This window comes from Nycticebus coucang, chromosome 11, assembly GCF_027406575.1.
Source record: "Nycticebus coucang isolate mNycCou1 chromosome 11, mNycCou1.pri, whole genome shotgun sequence".
Classification (NCBI taxonomy): domain Eukaryota; kingdom Metazoa; phylum Chordata; class Mammalia; order Primates; family Lorisidae; genus Nycticebus; species Nycticebus coucang.
In genome coordinates, this window is record NC_069790.1 from 5675054 (window position 1) to 5696908 (window position 21855).

At 36.0% G+C, this 21855-nt stretch overlaps 1 protein-coding gene across 4 annotated transcripts in view; it reads left to right on the forward strand.

Moving 5' to 3' along the window:
• The window catches only part of ZPBP (zona pellucida binding protein), a 165828-nt gene that overhangs the window by 69452 nt on the left and 74521 nt on the right, over positions 1–21855 (forward strand). For all 4 annotated transcript variants that reach the window (XR_008372894.1, XM_053553735.1, XM_053553737.1 and 1 more), the window contains one exon: positions 2776–2994. Coding sequence is in view for 3 of the 4 variants with exons in the window: in XM_053553735.1 (XP_053409710.1) it covers positions 2776–2994 (219 nt within the window). In the remaining variant the exon portion in view is untranslated. The remainder of the gene's footprint in view (positions 1–2775; positions 2995–21855) is intronic.

The following is a 21855-nucleotide window of genomic DNA, read 5'->3' on the forward strand; positions in this document are numbered from 1 at the left end:
AGAGGGTTTATTAGGAGCTAATTAAATACAGGCACCCTCTGTCTACCAACTACAGAAATTTTACACTCCCAGAGGGAAAAAAGGTTTTTGTTGTCTCTACTGGGTGAAACAGTTTTTGTCCTGAAAGGAAAGATGACTTTCTCTAGCAGAAAATATTTACCAGCTAAGCACCAATCCTTCAAGCAGCCTCCAGCCTGCTCTGTTAACTCTTTTAGCGATGAAAGCTGATCCTAACTTTTTTTAAAATTGTTTTTCATTGTTTTTATATTTCAAATTAATGTAAGGATATAAATTCTTAGACTACATTGTTCTCACTTCCAAGGTAAAATTCCCTTAGAACCCTCACCCAGGGACCATGCTGAACACCCTTGCATTGTGCACATTAGGTGAGATCCTGCCCAAATACCCTCCCTCCTTCTGTCAATCATCCTTCCCTCTTCCCCCTCCCTCCCTTCTCCCTCCTTCCCTTGCCTCTATACTAGACTATATTTGTGTTTTATTGTTCATATGAGCATGTAATTGTTTATATATTGGTTTCACATTATCATTGAGTACATTGGGTATTTACTTTTCTATTCTTGCAATACTTTACTAAGAAGAATATGTTTCAACTCCATCCAGGTAAACATAATAAAGTTTCCATCTTTTTATGGATGAATAGTATTCTATGGTATACATGTACCACGATTTGTTGATCCATTTGTGGGTTGATGAGCATTTGGGTTGCTTTCATGACTTGGCAATTATGAATTGATCCACAATAAACATTCTGGTACAAATGTCTTTCAGATAAAATTATTTTTGTTCTTCTGGATAGCTATCTAGTAATGGGATTGTGGGATCAAATGGAAGGTCTGCTGGTGAGATTGCAAGCTAATACAACCTTTGTAGAAAGAAGTATGGAGAATCCTCAGAGATCCTAACTTGTGTGGGTTTGTGTACTTCCACTGGAGATTCAGAAAAGAACACTGTTCCTACTGTGTTTGGGAGCATTGCGGGATATTTTGGCTTATGTTTAGACTTCATTTGATATCAAGTAATACTTTGTTATAGGCAAGATTTTTGGGGATAGAAAATATTACTTGTTTGTGGTCCACAGGCTGAGACACACATGTTCTGTCCCCAAGTATACTGCGAGACTCCGGTTTTCACCTTTGCACCCTCAGTTTCAGTTATTCTATGTGATATTTCTGTATATTACACATCTTTGGTATTATAAATCATGATACATGTGTATATATACAGAAGTACACATGATAAAGATTTATACGTATGTTTATTGATTACCTGTGCTGATAGATGGATCCTGTGAAAGCATGATAAATTTATAAGATTTGTGTCTGCATCTAATAGTTGTTTTCATTATTCTTGCACTATTGGATAGGTTTTTTGGTATGGTGACCCAAATATTTTTTTGGCACACAGAACATTTTTTTTAGTTGTCCTTTGATTAACTTCTTTTCTGTCCATTCTGTTCTTTCCTTCTGGAACTCTTTCATTTTGATATTGGATACTAGGAATTTTTCTTTTTTGCTCTCATAGTTTTAATTTGTTTCTTATTGTGCTCTGTACTATGTGAGAATTATATTTTTTGCTTGACATGATTAGATTTTTAGCTTTGTTTTAATTTATTGCTTCGTTTTTTAAACTGAATTTATTTTTACTTTGAATTTATTTTTGTCTTCTTTAATTTTCCAACAATACTTTTCATATTTACCAATCATCCTCTTATGCAGTGGCTTTGTAATAGTTTCATGTATATATATTTTATCTTTACGCTATAATTTTTAAAACTTATTCAATGATTTCTCCATTGAATTTATTTCAGGACCCTTTCCATTTTTAATTTTTTTCTTGTCATTAATAGCCTTGAATTTCCAACATTGAGATGTGGGAGTCTGTGGTTTATATCCTGTTGATAAGTGAAACTAGAGGGTTTCCTCGGCAGTTAGAAGCTGTCTAATCTCTACGATGAAGAAAAAAAGACTGATAGTAGCTAAGCATGTGCACTCAGTTTTAGCCTAAATGAGCAGGTGGGAAAGTGAACAGTGCAGGCTTCACTTCAGTGTGAGGGAGGAGCTTTTCCTCAGAGGGTAAGCCAGGATAGCATACTCTAATTCCTTGACTGATAGAAGGAACAATAAAGCTCCTTGTTTGAGATGGCAAACTTTTCTGATTTTTGTTATTGTTATGGATTTCTCTCTATTTTTATATTTCTTGTGTCATTTCAGAGCGATTTTCGGATGGGCAAGGAAAACTTACACATTCTCAAATCCAGATTTTATACTGACACTCAGTAAAACTAATTATAGTATTATAAGAAACATACTTTCTTGAATGTTGTTAGTAATTATATGATTTTAATATTCACTTAAACTTAGAAAGTATCGAACTTGAGTTTGAGCAGTGTAGTATACTGCTAAGAACAGAGGCTTCAGGCCCAGGATCCTTAGTTAGAATCTTAGTTTTGATAGTATAGGCCTTAGACATGTGGCCTAATCCCTGTCTCCCTCAATTTATTCATCATGGTTATAAAAATAATACCAATCTTAAATGATATTTAGAGATTTAAATGCATTACTGTTTGTCAAGTGCTTGTCATAATATTGGCTCTTAGTAACTGCTAGATAAGTGTTTGTTAAATAAAAATAAGTATGGGTGTATATGAAAACATGTACCAAGAATTTATCCCCCAAAATGATTTCTCAAGTACTTGCAATATATATTTGAATGACTTAAACATGTTTGTGTCTTTCTCTGCTTAATTTTTTACAGCTTATCGCGAGCCTCATTATTATTACCAGTTCACAGCTCGATATCATGCAGCTCCCTGCAATAGTATCTATAATATTTCTTTCGAGAAGAAACTTCTTCAGATTTTAAGCAAACTGGTTCTTGACCTATCATGTGAAATTTCCTTACTTAAGTCTGAATGCCATCGTGTTAAAATGCAGAGAGCTGGTTTACAAAATGAATTGTTCTTTACATTTTCAGGTAAGTGTAAATGATTCTTTAAATGAGAAACAAATGATTATTTAAAGGAGAACATATACTCATTTTAAAGATATGTTGTAAATGACTAACAGCATTTTTAGAGTATAAACACTATTAATCTTTTATACTTAATACTTAATAGTATTAATCTTAATACTATTAATTTTATGCTCTCTACTTTGACTTGTACTAATATCCCCCAAAATAAAATTCTCCTGATTTATGCACCTAATGAAAAGTTTGCTCTCTCAAATAACTTACACCTTGGTATGCTAGTTTACTATAGAGTAGAATTTAGTGTGGGGAATATCTATCATGATATTTATACATACAAAGTTTTAATTTGTAAAAGCGTTTCATTATAATTTTGATAGGTTAATATTGTAGACCAGAGAAATCATTCAGCTTAGTGTACTTTTCTTAATGAAAAAGAGTAGGCCCAGTATTTTCTAGAAGACAAAGAATTGGACTTGGTAGCTAAGGATTTTGAATTTATAAATGGTCTGCTTATGAATGAGCCCTTTGGAGTAGCCATCGATGTGTTTTTAAGCAGTCCCAGTGGCAATAGGATACTCTTCTCCCTGTCGTCTCAAATGCTATTACTTTCTATTTTCCTTTCTTCCTCTTCTTTTTTTTTTTTTTTTGACACCTCTTCTATAAGTGTTTGATTATACTTCCCTATTGTCTGGCTTTTCCTTCCCCCCCTTTTTTTTTTTTCCTAGTCTTCTCAGCCTGAAGTTTTAGAAACATAATTGAAAGGCATTGAAAGCTTTAAGGGACAATGAGAGACATTCAACCTCATTTTCACTGTCTTTTATCCTTTCTTCCTCACATAAAACAGAAAGTTTTTCTCTAGCCCCTGAAACACTTACCAGAGATAGACCTCATTATTATCATTGACAGGAGCTACTCCATCTTTGTCTACTATCTAATAGGTGGTCGAATCCTTAGAAAACCTGAAAGTGTACTTGAACTAAGAAGAGGTGATAGCAAATAGCAATGAAGGATTGTGGGCGTGACTCGCACTCCCTAGTGGCTGACATTGTTGAGCATCTTTTTGTTTGCTTGCTTTATTGGCTATTTGTACATCATCTTTGGAGAAATGTTTATTCAAGTCCATTCACATTTTAAAATTGAGTTATATGTGTTTTTGTTGCTGCGTTATAAGAATTCTTTATAAATCTGGATGCTAGATCCTTATTAATATATGGTATGCAAATATATTCTTTCATCTTACAGGTTAACTTCTCTCTTCTTAATAATGTCCTTAGATGCGCAATTTTGATAAAGTCTAATTTATCTGTTTTTTATTTTGTTTCCTGTTTTTTTGGTGGTGTTTCTAAGCATTTATTGTCAAGTATTAGGTCATTAAGATTTACCTCTTTTATAGCTTTAGCTCTTTCATTTAGGTCCTAAATCTATTTTGAGGTAATTTTTATGTGTAGTGAGGGGTGTGGCTCCATCCTCATACTTCTGCACATATGAGGTCTGAAATTAAGTTTGACTGACTCATCCTAGAAAAGGTGCTACACACCTCATTGGTGAATATCACTATGGTCATCTTCAAAGGCCTCCCTTTGGGAAGCTATGCACCAATGTCAGCACCTAGTCCACACTTCCAAGCAAATTTGGAACTCTTTTTTTCTGGAATTGCCATCAGAGCTGCTGCCATATTGCCCTTGATGTCCTGAATGTCAACAAAATGTCTTCTTTTTAATATTTCCTGTATCTTTTGGTAAAGAAAAAAGTCACTGGCACCAGATCTAGTGAGCAGGGAGGACTATATTTCTTTTTCTTTTTCTGATTATATTTCTTTTTCTTTTTATTAAGTTGTATACACATAGGTCATGAATACATTTATGCATATGTGGGGTACAATATGTTAATTTTTTCTATACAATCTGATGTGCTTACATTAAACCAATCAACATAGCTTTCACCTCATTTACTCGATTATTGTGTTAAGACATTTATGTTCTGCACTTGACAGATTTGACTTATACCCTTGTCATATGCTCCATAGGTGTGGTCCCACCTTTTACCCTCCCTCTATCAAACCTCCCCCTCCCCTTACCTCTTTCATATTTATATGGAGGGACCTAGAACATATTTTCCTGAGTAAACAACGTTAAAAATGGAGGAAAAATTATCCAGTGTACTCAGTACTTTTATGAAACCAACTTATATTTACTCACACTTTCTTATGAAAGATAGAAATGGAGTTTAATTATATTTCATCTATTTCTATATTTCTCATGACTGCAGGAAATATCTTTTTTTTATCCTTTAACTTTAACCTTTTTTTTTGCATTTATAGTGAATCTCTTATAAATAACAAAAAGATCCTTTCGTTTTATCCATTATGCTTAATCCTCCCAGTTAATTAGAGCCTTTATTTATATTTTTATATATTACTACATCATAGCTGTGTACATTAATGCACTCATGGGGCACCGTACACTGGTTTTATAGACCATTTGACATATTTTCATCACACTGGTTAACATAGCCTTCCTGGCATTTTCTTAGTTATTGTGTTAAGACATTTATACTCTACATTTAGTAAGTTTCACATGTACCCTTGTAAGATGCACCGTAGGTGTGATCCCACCAATCACCCTCCCTCTGCCCATCCTCCCCTATCCCCTCCCCTCCCTCTCCACCTTCCCCATATTCTTAGGTTATAATTGGATAATAGCTTTCTTTCTTTCTTTTTTTATAATTAAATCATAGCTGTGTACATTGATATGATCATGGGGCATAATACACTAGCTTCACAGACCGTTTGACACACTTTCATCACACTGGTTAACATAGCCTTTCTGGCATTCTCTCAGTTACTGTACCAAGACACTTACATTCCACATTTACCAAGTTTCACATATACCCTTGTAAGATGCACCGCTGGTGTAATCCCACCAACCCCCTTCCCTCTACCCACCTGCACCTCCCCTCCCTTTCCCCCTTCCCTCTATTCTTAGGTTGTAACTGGGTCATAGCTTTCATGTGAAAACCCTAAATTAGTTTCATAGTAAGGCTGAGTACATTGGGTACTTTTTCTTCCATTCTTGAGATACTTTACTAAGAAGAATATGTTCCAGCTCCATCCATGTAAACATGAAAGAGGTAAAGTCTCTATCTTTATTTAAGGCTGCATGATATTCCATGGTGTACATATACCACAATTTATTAATCCATTCGTGGATCGATGGGCACTTGGGCTTCTTCCATGACTTAGCAATTATGAATAGGGCTGCAATAAACATTCTGGTACAAATATCTATGTTATGATGTGATTTTTGGTCTTCTGGGTATATGCCCAGTAGAGGGATTACAGGATTGAGTGGCAGATCTATTTTTAGATCTCTAAGTGTTCTCCATATCTCTTTACAAAAGGAATGTATTAATTTGCATTCTCACCAGCAGTGCAAAAGTGTTCCCTTTTCTCCACATCTGCGCCAACATCTCTGGTCTGGATTTTGTGATATAGGCTAATCTCACTGGAGTTAGATGATATCTCAAAGTAGTTTTGATTTGCCTTTCTCTGATGATTAAAGATGATGAGCATTTTTTCATATGTCTGAAGGCCGCGTGCCTGTCTTCTTCAGAGAAGTTTCTCTTCAAATCCCTTGCCCAGCCTGCGATGGGATCCCTTGTTCTTTTCTTGCTAATGAGTTTGAGTTCTCTGTGGATTCTGGTTATTAAACCTTTGTCGGAGACATAACCTGCAAATATCTTCTCCCATTCTGAGGGCTGTTTGCTTGCTTTACTTACTGTGTTCTTGGCTGTGCAGAAGCTTTTTAGTTTGATCAAGTCCCAGTAGTGTATTTTTGAAGCTGCTTCAATTGCCTGGGGGGGGTCCTCTTCATAAAATACTCACCCAGACCGATTTCTTCAAGGATTTTCCCTGCACTCTCCTCTAGTATTTTTATAGTTTCATGTCTTAAGTTTAAATCTTTGATACAGTGAGAGGCTATCTTAGTTAATGGTGAAAGGTGTGGGTGCAGTTACAGTCTTGTACAGATTGCCAGCCAGTTCACCCAGCACCATTTGTTAAATAGGGAATCTTCCCCACTGAATGTTTTTAATTGGCTTGTCGAAGATCAAATAATGGTAAGTAGCTGGGTTCATCTCTTGGTTCTCAATTGTGTTCCATATATCTACCTCTCTGTTTTTGTGCCAGTACCATGCTGTTTTGATCATTATTGATTTATAGTATAGTCTGAGGTCTCGTAGCATGATTCCTCCTGCTTTGTTTTTATTTCTGAGTAATGTCTTGGCTATTCGAGTTTTTTTCTGATTCCATATAAAATGAAGTACTATTTTTTTAAGATCATTAAAGTATGGCAGTGGAGCTTTAACATGGATTGCATTAAAATTGTATATTGCTTTGGGTAGTATAGACATTTTAACAATGTTGATTCTTCCCAGCCATGAGCATGGTATGTTTTTCTATTTGTTAACCTTTTCAGCTATTTCTTTTCTTAGAGTTTCATAGTTCTCTTTATAGAGGTCTTTCACATCCTTTGTTAGATAAACTCCCCAATATTTCATCTTCTTTGGCACTACTGTGAATGGAATAGAGTCCTGGACTGTTTTTTCAGCTTAACTATTGATGGTATATATAAAGGCTACTGTTTTATGAATGTTGATTTTGTAACCTGAGACACTGCTGTATTCCTTGATCACTTCTAAGAGTTTTGTAGGTGCTTTCCAGATATACAGTCATATCATCTGCGAAGAGTTAAAATTTGATCTCTTCTGACCCTATATGGATACCCTTGATCGCCTTTTCTTCCCTAATTGTGATGACTAAAATTTCCATTACAATGTTAAAGAGCAGTGGAGACAATGGGCAACCTTTCCTGGTTCCTGATTTTGAGTGGAAATGATTTCAATTTAATTTCATTCAACACGATATTGGTTGTGGATTTGCTGTAGATGGCCTGTATCAGGTTAAGAAATGTTCCTTCTCTACCAATTTTCTTAAGTGTTCTGATCATGAAGGGATGCTGGATATTATCAAAAGCTTCTTCTGCATCCATTGAGAGAATCATATGGTCTTTGTTTTTTAATTTGTTTATGTGCTGAATTATATTTATAGATTTACGTATATTGAACCAGCCTTGAGACCCTGGGATAAAACCAACTTGGTCATGATGTATAATTTTATGTGTTGCTGGATTCTGTTTTTTAGGATCTTGTTGAATATTTTTGTAGTTATATTCATTAGTGATATTGGTCTATAATTTTCTTTTCTTGTTGGGTCTTTTCCTGGTTTCGGGATCAGGGTGATGTTTGCTTTTATAGAACGTGTTGGGTAGTATTCCTTCTTTTTCTATATTTTGGAACAGGTTGAGTAATATAGTTACTAGTTCCTCTTTAAAGGTTTGGTAGAATTCTGACATGAAGCCATCTGGTCCTGGGCTTTTCTTTTTAGGTAGATTTTGTATGGTTGATGCTATTTCAGACCTTGATATTGGTCTGTTCAACATTTCCACTTGATTCTGGCTAAGTCTTAGAAGGTGACGTGCTTCCAAGTATCAGTCAATTTCCTTCAGATTTTCGTATTTCTGAGAATAAATTTCTTCAGTATTCATTAAGACATTTTGAATTTCTAAGGAGTCTGTTGTTATTCATCTTTGTCATTTCTGATTGATGAAATTAGAGATTTTACTCTTTTTTTCCTGGTTAGGTTAGCCAAAGGTTAATCTTTTTTATTGACTTTTTCTAAAAACCAACTTTTTGATTTATTGATCTGTTGTATAATCCTTTTGTTTTGAATTTGTTTCAATTCTTCTCTAATTTTGGTTATTTCTTTTCTTCTACTTGGTTTGGGGTTGGAATGTTCTTTTGTTTTCCAGTTGCTTGAGATGTCCCATGAAGTTGTTAACGTCCTCTCTTTTCTTTCTCTTGAGGAAGGCTTACAGTGCTATAAATTTCTCTCTTAGGACTGCCTTTGAGGTATCCCAGAAGTTCTGATAATTCACATCTTCATTGTCATTTTGTTTCAAAATTTGGTAATTTCCTTCTTAATCTTATCTATGTCCCAGCTATCTTTCAGCATAAGGTTATTTAACTTCCATGTTTTTGTATGAGTATGCAGATTCCTGTTCTTACTAAGTTCAAATTTTAATCCATGGTGGTCCAAGAAGATGCAAGGAATAATTTCTATTCCATTAAATTTACTAAGCTTAGACTTCTGATCTAAGATGTGCTCAATTTTGGAGTATGTTCCGTGGGCTGATAAGAAGTATGTGTATTCAGTTTTGTTGGGATGAAATGTTCTGTAGGTGTGTTTTAAATCCAAATGTTCGATGGTTAGGTTTAAATCTAAAATTTCTTTGCTCATCTTCTTATTGGAGGATGTATCCAATGCTGCCAAAGGAGTGTTAAATTCTCTGACTATATGGAGCTGGAGGAAATCAAGTTGCTCATTCTGTTAGAGTTTCTCTTATAAATTGAAGTGCATTCTGCTTGGGTGCATAAATATTAATGATTGAAGTCTCAAATTGATTATTACCCTTAACAAATATGAAGTGACCATTCTTATCCTTCCTTAATTTTTGTTGCTTTAAAGCCTATTGTATCTGCAAATAGAATTGCAACACCTGCTTTTTTCTGATTTCCATTTGCCTGAAATATGGATATCCATCCTTTCACCCTGAGTCTATATTTATTTTTTAAGGTAAGATAAGATTCTTGTTATCAGCAGATATCTGGCCTGAGTTTTTGAATCCAGTCAGCGAACCTGTGCCTCTTTAGAGGACAGTTTAAGCTGTTCACGTTAATGGAGAATATTGATAATCCTGGTAGAATTTTGGGTATTGAGTTTTTTGAAAGTCCAGTGGACATTTTTAATCCTTTCATCACAGTGGAAGTTGGAGTTTGATCAAAAGTTTCTGTTTTAGTTTACTTTTGTGGTAGCAGATTGTGCTGGTCATTATGGAGGAGAGGTCTGAGAATATCCTGGAGAGCTGGTTTAGTTATGGCAAATTTCTTCAACTGTGAATGTCATTCAAGTATTTAATTTCTCCATCGTAAATGAAACTCAGTTTAGCTGGATACAGTATCCTGGATTGAAAGTTATTTTATTTTAGGAGATTAAAATTCTATGACCACCCTCTTCTGGCTTTTAAAGTTTCAGCAGAGAGATCTGCAGTCATTCTAATATTCTTCCCTTTGTAGGTTATTGTTTTCTTATGTCTGGCTGTTTTCAGAATTTTCTCCTTCATATTAACTTTAGTGAAGTCAATTATGATGTGCCTGGAGGATGTCTTATTCGGGTTGAATCGTGCTGGGGTTCTGAAACTGTGTGCTATCTGAATTTCAGAATCTCTTGGCATGACTGGAAAATTCTCTTTCATAATTTCATGGAGAAGAGCTTCTGTGCCTTGCAAAGCCACTTCATCACTTTCAGGGATTGCTATTAGGTAGATATTAGCCTTCTTCGAATTATCCCAGAGCTCTCTGAGAGAATGATCCATTTTTGCTCTCCATTTTGCTTCCTCTTTGAGAGATAGGGATCATTCCAAAGCTTTGTCTTCAATGTCAGAAATCCTTTCTTCTGCTCTCTGCACTCTGTTACTGCGGTATTCTGCTGTATTTTTCAAATCTTTGAGGGGTGCAAATTCTTGCTTCAATGTGCCAAAATATTTGGTGATTTTGTCTTTAAATTCGTTGAATTCTTGAGATAACTTTTGAATTTCTCCTCAAATTTCTAATTCCAACTTTTACTCCATTCTATTAATCTTGTTTGTAATCCAAATTCTGAATTTGATTATTGACATCTCAGCCATCTGTTTATGAATAGAATCATCAGTTATGTCTGCCATATCTTTCCTTGGGGGTGTTGATCTACTCTGGTTATTTATGTTACCAGAGTTTTTCTGCTGATTCTGCCGAATGATTATTTTATACCATTTGACTAGATGAGTGGATAAAGGAAAGTTGGGTTTGGGGCTCCACGAGTAGTGATTAACCAGTCCTTTGCCCAAAAGCTGGGACTGGTGTCTGTACCTTTTCCCCTGGAGCTTTGCTATGGACTTGTACAGTGCTACAGCCTGTAGAACTGGGGACCTGCTTGGTGTGTTGGGGCTAAGTGGCTCTGTCTTGTTTTCAGCTGGTCTCTGTCCAACCCTAGTGAAACAGTTCCTCTGGGTTGAAGTCTCAGCTGTGGAGAAATACCATCAATTAAGTCACCATGCCCCCCACAGGCAACAACTAGAAAAGGAAAATCATACCATCCCACAACCACCCACCCAAGGTACCATTTGGATAGTCCTTGGGTGATTGGCCCAGTTCAAGAGGTCCAAATCAGTTGTCTCAGTCAGCACCTTTCTCATGTGTTAGAGTTTAAAAGGTTTCTGGCAACTAGATTGCAGGGGTCTGCTGATATCTCAAATATGACTTCTCCGGTGCTCTGTGAAGTCAGGAGGACCCAACCAGAAAATAGATTAGTCGGGGAAGGTTGATGCCTCCTTCCCCACCTTGCACCTCTATCACACCCAGTCACTGATAACCCTGTTGTGCTTTGACCCAATTACTTCCAATGAGCAGATACTCTAGGGGTTTGCACCTGCCTGAATCACAGGGAGATCTCTGTCTCCTCAGGTAGGCCACTGCTCTCTGCCACTATCTGGCAGGGGGAGGTGAGGCCTGACAAGCTCAGGTGCTTAATGGAGGCTGGGGCTGTTCACTCAGTTCCAGCCTGCCCCGATTGATGTTACTGATATAGCACAGAACAACTTCGCAGAATTTGTTTCTGTCCTAGCTATCTTCCCCTGCAGAAGAGAGGCTGTTAGAGTTCACAGAACCTACACCTCAGGCCCTGTCTGTGCCGCCGCCTAGTCTCACTGCCATTTGTATTCCTGCGGCACATGGTTAGCTGTCATTTCCAGCCTCTGCCTGCCCTCCTTTGTCTGATCTAATGATCCCCTGAGGGCTGGGTGCATCCCAGGCTCAGTAAAGCGGTCCTCTGAGTCAGCCCCACCCTAGGAATCTGCCTGCTCTGCGCATGCGTTTTCTAGTCCCTGTGTTCCATCCAGACTGGTACCACCTCAGGCAAACCCTTTACTCACGTGGCCTGTGTTATTGTCCCAGATCTGTTGCCAGTGGCTGCCACCAGAGAAGATGCACAGCCTCCTCTGGTTGCCTGGAGAGACAGGGGTTGTGACTCTGTAATATCCAGGGGTGAGCCCTATTGTTGCCAAAGACAGCTGCTGCTCTGTGCCTCGGGGCACTGCCACTCCTGTGTGGTTTCCTCTGACCCGACCATCCTCTCCTCACTCCCATGCCACAGAATCAGCACTGACCAGCAGCAGTCCATGCCCTGTCCGTGCCTCTTGAGAAAATGCCCAAGAATATGGATTCCTGGGGGACAGGCTTCCAGACCTCAGAGTGAGAGTGAAGGGCAGTGCTGGGAGCTCAGAATTGCAGGTAGAGAATATATACAGTTTTATGCCTGCCAGGAGAGCACCATGGCACTCTAGTATGGGAAGTAGGTTCAGTTTTTAGAGGGTCTCTCCCATGGGATATAATGGGAGGACTTTTGAACTCTGCTCGTTTGTTTATGGAGTACTCCGAGCCGTTCTCATGGGGAAGGGGACTCCCGTCCACTTGTTGATGGATTTTGTACCTTTTGTTTGTATCCTTGGGGTTGCAGTTCACTATAGCAGGGTTGATGTGTGTTCTTCAACCTTCTTTCTTGGCGCAGCTCTAATCCGCCATGTTACTTGCTAAATTTCTGTCCTTTAACTCTCCTTCTCGATGGGAGCCTCTGTGGAAAGCTGGCTTCAGTCAGCCATTTTGCCTCCTCCCACTTATTTGGAGCCTTTAAATTAAGCCATTTATTAGTAGTAATTTAAAATTATTACTGATAAGGAAAGACTTACTTTTGTCCTTTTGCTATTTGTTTTCTATATGTCATATGTCTTTAATTAATAGACTTTTTTATTAGAGCAGTTTTGGCTTTACAGAAAAATCCAGCTTATTGTTCCCTCAATTTGATCTCTTCATTTGTTCAGCAGTACCACACTATCTTGATTTCTGTATTATATGGTAAGCCCTGAAGTTTGGTAATGCTAGTCCTTTGTTTTTGTTCCAATTCCATTCTTTTTGGGTGGATATCCAGTTTTCCCAACAAACTTTATTGAAGAAATTAACTTTTCCCTATTGTATCTTCTTTTTACCCTTGTTGAAAATTAGTTGGCCGTATATGCATGGGTTTATTCTCTTTATTCTGTTCCATTGTTCTTTGTGTCTGTTTTCATGCTACTGCCCTATTTTGATTGCTACAGCTTTGCAGCAGCAAATAATATAGAGATTCTATATTTGAATAATTTAGAAAATAATTTGAATATAGAGAATCCCTATATTTGTGTGTAAAATGTCTTCACCAAGTCTAAGGTCACGTATATTTTCTCCGATGTTATCAGTTTTACAGATTTGCATTTTACATTGATGTCTCTGATTCATTTGGGGTTAATTTTGGTACAAGCTATAAGGTGTTTGTTTTGATTTATTTACACGAGGATGTCCAGTTTTCCTAGCACCATTTTTGGAAAGACTATCCTTTCTTCATTGAATTACCTTTTCTCTTTTGTGAATGATCAGTTGAGTATGTTAGTGTGTATCTGTTTCTGAGCCTTCTATTCTTTTTTAGTGATCTCTCTATCTGTTCTTTCACCAGTACCCTAGTGTCTTGATTTCTGCTGTTATATAGTAAGCCCTGAAGTTGTATAATATCAGTCCTCTGTTTTTGTTGCTGTTAGTATTGTGTTGGTTCTTCTGGGTCCTTTGTTTTACCACACAAATTTTAGAATCAGTTTGTAGATAAACAGAAAATTAGATTTTATGTGGGATTCAATAGAAATTATACATCTTGTTTCACAATAGTGGGTCTTTCTATTTGTAAACATGGAAAACTTTTCCATTTACTCAAATCTTCTTTGATTTTTTAAAACAGTTTTTGCAGTTTTCCTCATATAGCTATTGTACATATTGCATTTTGTATTTCATTTTTTGTAATGGCACTGCACTTTTTTATTTCAGATTACAATTGTTTGACAATACATAGGAAAGCCGATTGTATGTTTTCAGATACATATTACATTATGTAGTCAAGCAAGGTAACATATCCATCATTTCACATAGTTCTCTTTCTTTTTGTATGTGTGTGTGTACTAAAAGTATTTAAAATCTATTCTATTAACAAATTTACAGTGTGTAATATAGTTTTGTTAAATATAGTCCTTGTGTGGTACATTAGATTTCTAGACTTACTTGTCCTGCTGAACTACAATTTTGTACATTTGGCCAATATCTCCTAATTCTCTCCATCCCTTCCTTGCCCCAGGTAACCACCATTTTACTAGATTTCTATGAATTATATATTTTTTAAGAGTTCACATATAAGTGAGAGCATACGCTATTTCTCTTTCTGTGTCTGAATTATTTCACTTAGCACAATGTCCTCTGGGTTTATCTTTATGTCACAAGTAGTAGGATCTCCTTTTTTAAGGCTGAGTAGTAATCCATTTTGTGTCTGTGCACGTTTGTGTGTCTCTATCCATTCATCATCTGTGGATGCTTTAGTTATTTTCATATTTTGGCATTTAAAATAATGCTGTAATAAACATGGGGTGCTTATTTTATATATGTTTATAAGGTTATGATTTCAGTTCTTTTAGATATATACCGATTACTTGGTCACTTGGTAGTTCTATTTTTAATTTCTTTAGTAATCTACTATTTACAACAATGGCTGCACCAATTCACATTCCTACTAACAGTGTTGTGGTTTCTCCACACTCTCACCAACACTTGATATCTCTCATCTTTTTGATAATAGCCATTCCTAACAGAGATGAGATGATATTTCATTGTGGTTTAATTTCATTTTCCTTATATTTAGAGGTACTGAGAAACTTTTTATAGGCCTATTGGCCCCTTTTATGTCTTTGGAGAAATGTCTATTCATGTAATTTGCAAGTATTTTACATGGGTTATTAAATTTTTTGCTATGGAGTTGTGTGATCCCCTTACTATTTTGGCTATTAATGCACTATCAGATATGTGGTTGGACTATTTTCTCCCAATCTGTAGGGTACCTTTCATTTAGGTGATTGTTTTCTTTACAGTGTAGTGTCTTCTTAGTGTAAGGTAATTGCACTTGGTTATTTTTATTTTTTATTTTATTATTATTATTTTTTTGCAATTTTTGGCCGGGGCTGGGTTTGAGCTCACCACCTTCAGGATATGGGACTGGTGCCCTACCCCTTTGAGTCACAGGCGCCACCCATACATGGTTATTTTTGTTTTTGTTGCTGTGTTTTTGGATATCCTACCCCCAAAATCATTGCCAAGACCAATGTCCAGTATTATTCTTTTACCTGAGGATATCCAGTTTTACCAATATAATTTATTGAATAAATCTTTTCCCTGTTGGGACTTCTTGACGTCCTTACTGAAAATCAGTTGGTATAGGTTTATCTCTAGGCTCTCTATACACTTCCATTGGTCTGTGTCTCTATGTTTATGCTAATACCCTACTGTCTTGATTATTATAGCTTTTTAGTACATATAAAGTGAAATTAGGGAGCATGATGCTTCTAACTTTGTGTTTCTTAGGACTTCTTTGGCAATTCAGGGTGTTTTGTGTTTCTATACAAATTGTAAACTTTATATATTCTTATTGGGTCTTTTTTTGTTGATTATTTGGAATTATTTTACAGAGATAATCAGGTTATCTGTGAACAAACAGTTTTATTTCTCTTTTCCTTTTTATATACCTTTTGTGTCCTTTTCTTATCTTCTTGCATTAGCTAAAACTAATACTAGTGTGTTGTTGATTAGCACTGGTGAGATGATATATACTTGGCTTCTTCTTAATCATAGGGAGAAAGCACCTAGGTTTTTACCACTAAATACAGTGATAGTTATAGGATTTTTGTAGATGTTATTTTCCAGTTAATAAAGAACACTTTAAATTTCTAGCGTGCTTAGAGTTTGTATCAAGAGGGTGCTGGGTTTTGTTCAATGTTTTTTCTGCCTCGGTTGACAAAATCATGTGATTGTTCTTCTTTAGTCTTCTTTAGTTTTCATTTTTAGATGTTGAACCAGGCTTACATATTTGGTATTCCACTTGGTAAGGGCATACAATTCTTAGTTTGATTTGATTTGTTGCTGTTTTGTTGAGGAATTTTTCATATGTTTGTTACCAATATTGGTCTGTAGTTTGATGCCCTGGATTTTCTCTTCTCTGTTGTCCTTCAGGTATTCTTAAAAACTTTTTCTTGGATAAGACTTTCATTGCTTTCCATTTTAGTTCCATGGCATTATGAGAAACCCTGTAAAAGAGGTGGTAATATGTACATGTGTGGAGGGAAGAAGAATTCTATAATCCTACGATTAACTCCAAAGTGTTTTTTTTTTGTTTTGTTTTTTTATTGTTTCAGGTTAATTTGAGGGTACAAAAAATTAGGTAACAATGTTTGCATTTATTAGGTAGAGTCCCTCTTATAATTATGTCCTGCCCCCAAGAGATGGCTATACACCCTTTACTTTGTTGTATACTTGTTACTTTACTTGTTGTGTACTTAGCTGTACAAAAGCTTCTCAGTTTAATTAAGTCCCATTTTTAAAATTTATATTGCTGTTGTGATGGCTGCTGAAGTCTTTGGTATAAAGACTAACATTGGGCCCATGAAGTGGGAGCACACTTAATACCCCTCTCTCTTCCCCTCTTTCTTTTCCCTCCTTCTCTGCCCCCACTTTGGATTGATTTGAGGTTTTCTTTTATGTCGTTATGTGTTAGATCTTCTATTGGTTTCATATTAGTATTGAGTACATTGGATTCTTGTTCCTCCATTCTTGTGATACTTTATTAAGAAGAATGTGTTTCAGTTCCATCCAGGTTAATACAAAAGATGGAAAGTCTCCATTTTTTATGGCTGAATAGTATTCCATGGTATACATATACCACAGTTTGTTACTCCCTTCCTGGGTTGGTGGGGATTTAGGTCATTTAGACATTTGGGTGATTGTAAATTGAGCTGTGATATACAATCTAGTACAAATGTTCTTACGATACAATGTTTTGTTTTGTTTTTTCCTTCTGGATAGATGCCCAGTAATGGGATTGCAAATAGGAGGTCTAATTTGAATTCTTTGAGGATTCTTCATACTTCCTTCAAAAAAGGTTGTATTAGTTTGTAGTCCCAGCAACAGTGTAAAGTGTGTCCTTGTCTCCACATCCATGCCAGCATCTGCCACTTGGAGACTTTGTGATGTGGGCTATTCTCACGGGGGTTAGGTGATATCTCAGGGTGGTTTGATTTGCATTTCTCTGATGATCAGGGACAATGAACATTTTTTCACATGTTTCTTAGCCATTTGTTTATTTCCTTGGAGAAGGTTCTGTTCCTGTCCCTTGCCCAGTGGTAGATGGGATTGTTTGTTCTTTTTTTGTTGATTAATTTGAGCTCTGTGTAGATTCTAGTTATCAACCTTTTGTCAGATTCATACCCTGCAAATATCTTTCCAGTCTGATGATTGTCTTTTTGTTTTACTTGTTGTGTACTTACCTGTGCAGAAGCTTTTCAGTTTAATTCAGTCCTATTTATAAATTTATGTTGTTGTTGTGGTAGCCACTGAAGTCTTTGTCATAAAATCTTTTCCCAGTCCAACATCATCAAGAGTTATTCCCACATTTTCACCTACGATTTTTATCATTTCATGTCTTAGATCTAAATCTTTTATCTACCTTGAGTTAATTATTGTAAGTGGTGAAAGGTAAGGGTCCAGTTTCAGTCTTTTATATGTGGTTTTACAGTTCTCCCAGTATCATTTGCTGAATAGGGTTGCTTTTCCCCACTGTATGCTTTTGTTTGGTTTATCAAAGATCAGGTGGTAACTAGAGACTGTTTTTGTCTCTTTTTCTATTCAGTTCCATATGTCCATGTCTCTATTTTGGTGCCAATACCATGATGTTTTGATTATTGTGGACTTGTAATATAACCTGAAGTGTGGTAGAGTGATGCCTCTGGATTTTTTTTTATTATTATTACTAAGAATAGCCTTGTGTACATGGGTATTTTTCTAGTTCCATATAAAACAAAGTACTATTTTTTCCAGTTTTCAAAGTATGATGTTGGCATTTTAATGGGAGTTGCATTGAATCTGAAGATTACTTTGGGTAGACCAGACATTTTAACAATGTTGATTCTTCCCAGCTAAAAGCATGTTAGGTTGTTACATTTGTTAATTTCTTCTGCTATTTCTTTTCTTAGGGTTACATAATTTTCTTTATAAAGATCCTTCACCTGTTTTGTTAGATATATTCCTAAGTATTTCATTTTCTTTGAAGCTACTATGAAGGGAATTGTGTCCTTTATTTGTATCTCAACTTAGCTGTTATTAGTGTATACAAAGGCTACTGATTTGTAGATACTGATTTTATACCTTGAAATGTTACTGTGTTTCTTGATCAATTCTAGGAGTTTTGCAGTTGAGTCTCTTGAGTTCTCTAAGTACAAGATCAGGTCATCAGCAAAGAGCAAGAGATTGACCACCTCTGCCCCATTTGTATATCCTTCTCTTGTCTGATTGCATTGGCTAGAACTTCCAGAACTATGTTAAATAATAGTGGTAATAGTAGACATCCTTTTCTGAGTTCTAGTTATAAATGGAAAGCTTTCAGTTTTTCTCCATTCAGTATGATATTAGCTGTGAGTTTGTCGTAGATGGCTTCAATCAGTTTAAGAAATGTGCCACCTATACCTATATTCTTAAGTGTTCTTATTAGAAAGGATGCTGAATATTATGAGATGCTTTTTCTGCGTCTCTTGAGAGGATCATATGGTCTTTGTTTTTTTGTTCTGTGGATATGGTGAATTACATTTATGGATTTGCTTCTGTTAAACCAGCCTTGCATCCCTGGGATGAAGCCTACTTCATCATGATGTATATATTTTTTTAATGCATAGCTGCAATCTATTACCTAAAATTTGGTTGAGTATTTTTGCATCAATATTCATTAGTCAACTTGGTCTGTAGTTCTCCTTGTTAGTTCGGTCTTTTCCTGGATTTGGAATCAGGGTGAGGTTTGCTTCACAGAATGTGTTAAGGAAGGTTCCTTCTTTATCAATGTTTTGGAATAGGTTCTGCAGTACAGATACAAACTCATATTTGAAGATTTGATTCAATTCTTGTGTGAAACCATCTGGTCCAGGGCTTTTTGTTTTTGTTGTTGGAAATTTTTTTTTTTTAATTGTTTCATCAATCTCAGTGCTTGACATTGATCTTTTCAAGTGATCTGTTGCTTCCAGGTTAAGTCTGTGGAGATGGTGTGATTCCAGGCAGCGGTCCATTTCTTCCAAATTGTCAAATTTCTGGGCATAGAGTTTTGTAGTAGTCAGAGATAATCTCTTTTATCTCTATGGTATCACTTTTTGTTTCCCCCTTTTATTTCTGATTGAGGTTATTAAAGATTTTTACTTTTCTGTCTCTAGGTAATCTGTTTAATCGTTTATTGGTGTTAGTTATCTTTTCAAAGAACCGTCTTTTATTTGATTAATTTTCTGAATTCTTTTGCTTTCATTTTCATTTATTTCTCATTTAGTTTTGGTTATTTCTTCTCTTCTGCTAGGTTTGGGATTGGATTACTCTTCCTTTTCTTTTCCATTTCTTTAAGATGATACATTGGGTTGTTGATGTGTTCTTTTTCTGTTTTTCAGATATAGGCATCTAATGTGATCAGTTTCCCTCTTAGGACTGCTTTTGTGGCGTCCCACAGATTTTGGTAGTTTGTGTCTTCCTTGTTTTTATGTTTGAATAAGCTGATGATTTCCTCCCTTATCTCTTCCTTGACACAACTGTCATTCAGTATATGGTTATTTAGCTTCCATGCCTTTGTGTGGGGATGAGAATTTTTGTTGGATTTGAGTTCCACCTTTATTGCATTGTGGACTGAGAAGATACAAGTTATAATTTCAATTCTTTTGATTTTGTTGAGTTTGATTTGTGTCCTAGGATATTGATTTTAGAGAGTGTTCTATGTGCTGACAACAAGAGCATATATTCCTTAGCTTTGAAATGGTGTGTTCTGTATATGTCTATTAAGCATAATTGTTCTAGGTCACGTTTTAAGTCACGTGTATCCTTCTGTAGTTTCTGTTTCAAGATTCTGTCCAGCTCTGCAAAAAGGGTGTTAAAGTCCTTTACCATTATGGTGTTATAGGATATCAGGATTGCTGAGACCAATTAAGTTCTGCTTCATAAATCTGGGAGCATTTAAGTTGGGCGCATAAATGTTTAGAATTCACATGTCCTATTATTGTATTATTCCCTTGACTAGTATGAAGTGTCCTTCTTTGTCTTTTTTGAACTTAGAAATCCACTAGATACAAATCATTTTAGATACAAATCTACTTGTATCTAAAAATATGATTCAGACCCCTCCTTTCTTCTGATTTCCATTTGTTTGAAATATTGTTTTCCACCCATTCACCTGAGTCTTATTTTGTCCTTTGAAGCTAGGTGTGTTTTCTGGAAACAGCATATGGCTGGCTTGTGCTTTTTTATCTAGTCACTTAGCCTATGCTTTTTCAGTGGGGAATTGAAGCTATTAATATTAATTGACAGAATTAATAAGTATGGTTAAGTTCTATTCAACTTATTTTGTGAAAGTCCATTGCTCAGTTTTATCCTTTGTGTCATTTTGGAAGCTAGGTTTTGTCCTTTAATTTCTCAGTGTTTACTTCGTTAGTGGTCCATTGCTATGATCAGTGTGGAGAATAGGTCTAAGTATTTCTTGCAGATCTGGCTTTGTTGTGGCAAACTTCATTGATGTTTTCATGTCAGTAAGAGATTTAATTTCTTCATCAATGTTAAAGCTTAGTTTAACAGCCTATAGAATTCTGGGATAAAATATTTTGTTTAAGAAAGTTAAAGTAGATGACCATTCTCTTCTGACTTGAAAAATTTCAATTGAGAAGTCTGCTGTCACCCTGATGGATAGGCCCCTGTGGGTCAATTGGCACTGACTCCTGTCTGCTTGCAGAAGTTTGTCTTTCATCTTGACTTTTCACAGTGTAATGACAATATGTCTTTGAGTGGCTCTGTTTGAGTTGACCTGGGGTTCGATATCCCTCTGAAAGGATTGTGTTGGAGTTTTTGATGATATTTGGGAGATTTTCATTTATGATATCCTCCAGTAGGGCTATCATTCCTCTGGGGCATTCTTCTCCTTCTGGGACACCTATTATTGTTTGAATAATATGTTTGAATGCTTTCTGAAGTCCCATAATTCTCTGAGAAAACTTTCTTCTTTTTCTTCTGCCTCTTTAACTTCAGTGTTAGCTCAAGAACTTTATATTCTAGCTCTAAGATTTTTTCTTCTCCATGGTCTAATCTATTCTTGATATTTTTCTACCACATTTTTAAGTTTTCTGATTGACTCTTTCAATTCCTTAAGTTCAGCCATATCATTTCTATATTCTTCATATCTTTCATCCCTTATTTGGTTCTGTTTTTGGATTTCCTTTTGCAATTTCCTTCATTGCTTTTAACATCCCATTTTTAAATTCCCCTTTTTTCTTTTTGGCTGGGGCTGGGGTTGAACCCACCACCTCCGGCATACGGGGCTGGTGCCCAACTCCTTTGAGCCATAGGTGCTGCCATAATTCACTTTTTTTCATGCGTAACATTTCTTTATAGGTAGAATCCTCTGCAGTAGCTATCTCAGGATCCCTTGGCGAGGTGGTGAAGGGGCAAGTTTGCTCTGTTCTGATTTTTCTTCTTGCCAATATTTTTCTATTGGGTCATCCTCATGAGTGTGCTTGTCTACTTTCTTCCCCTACT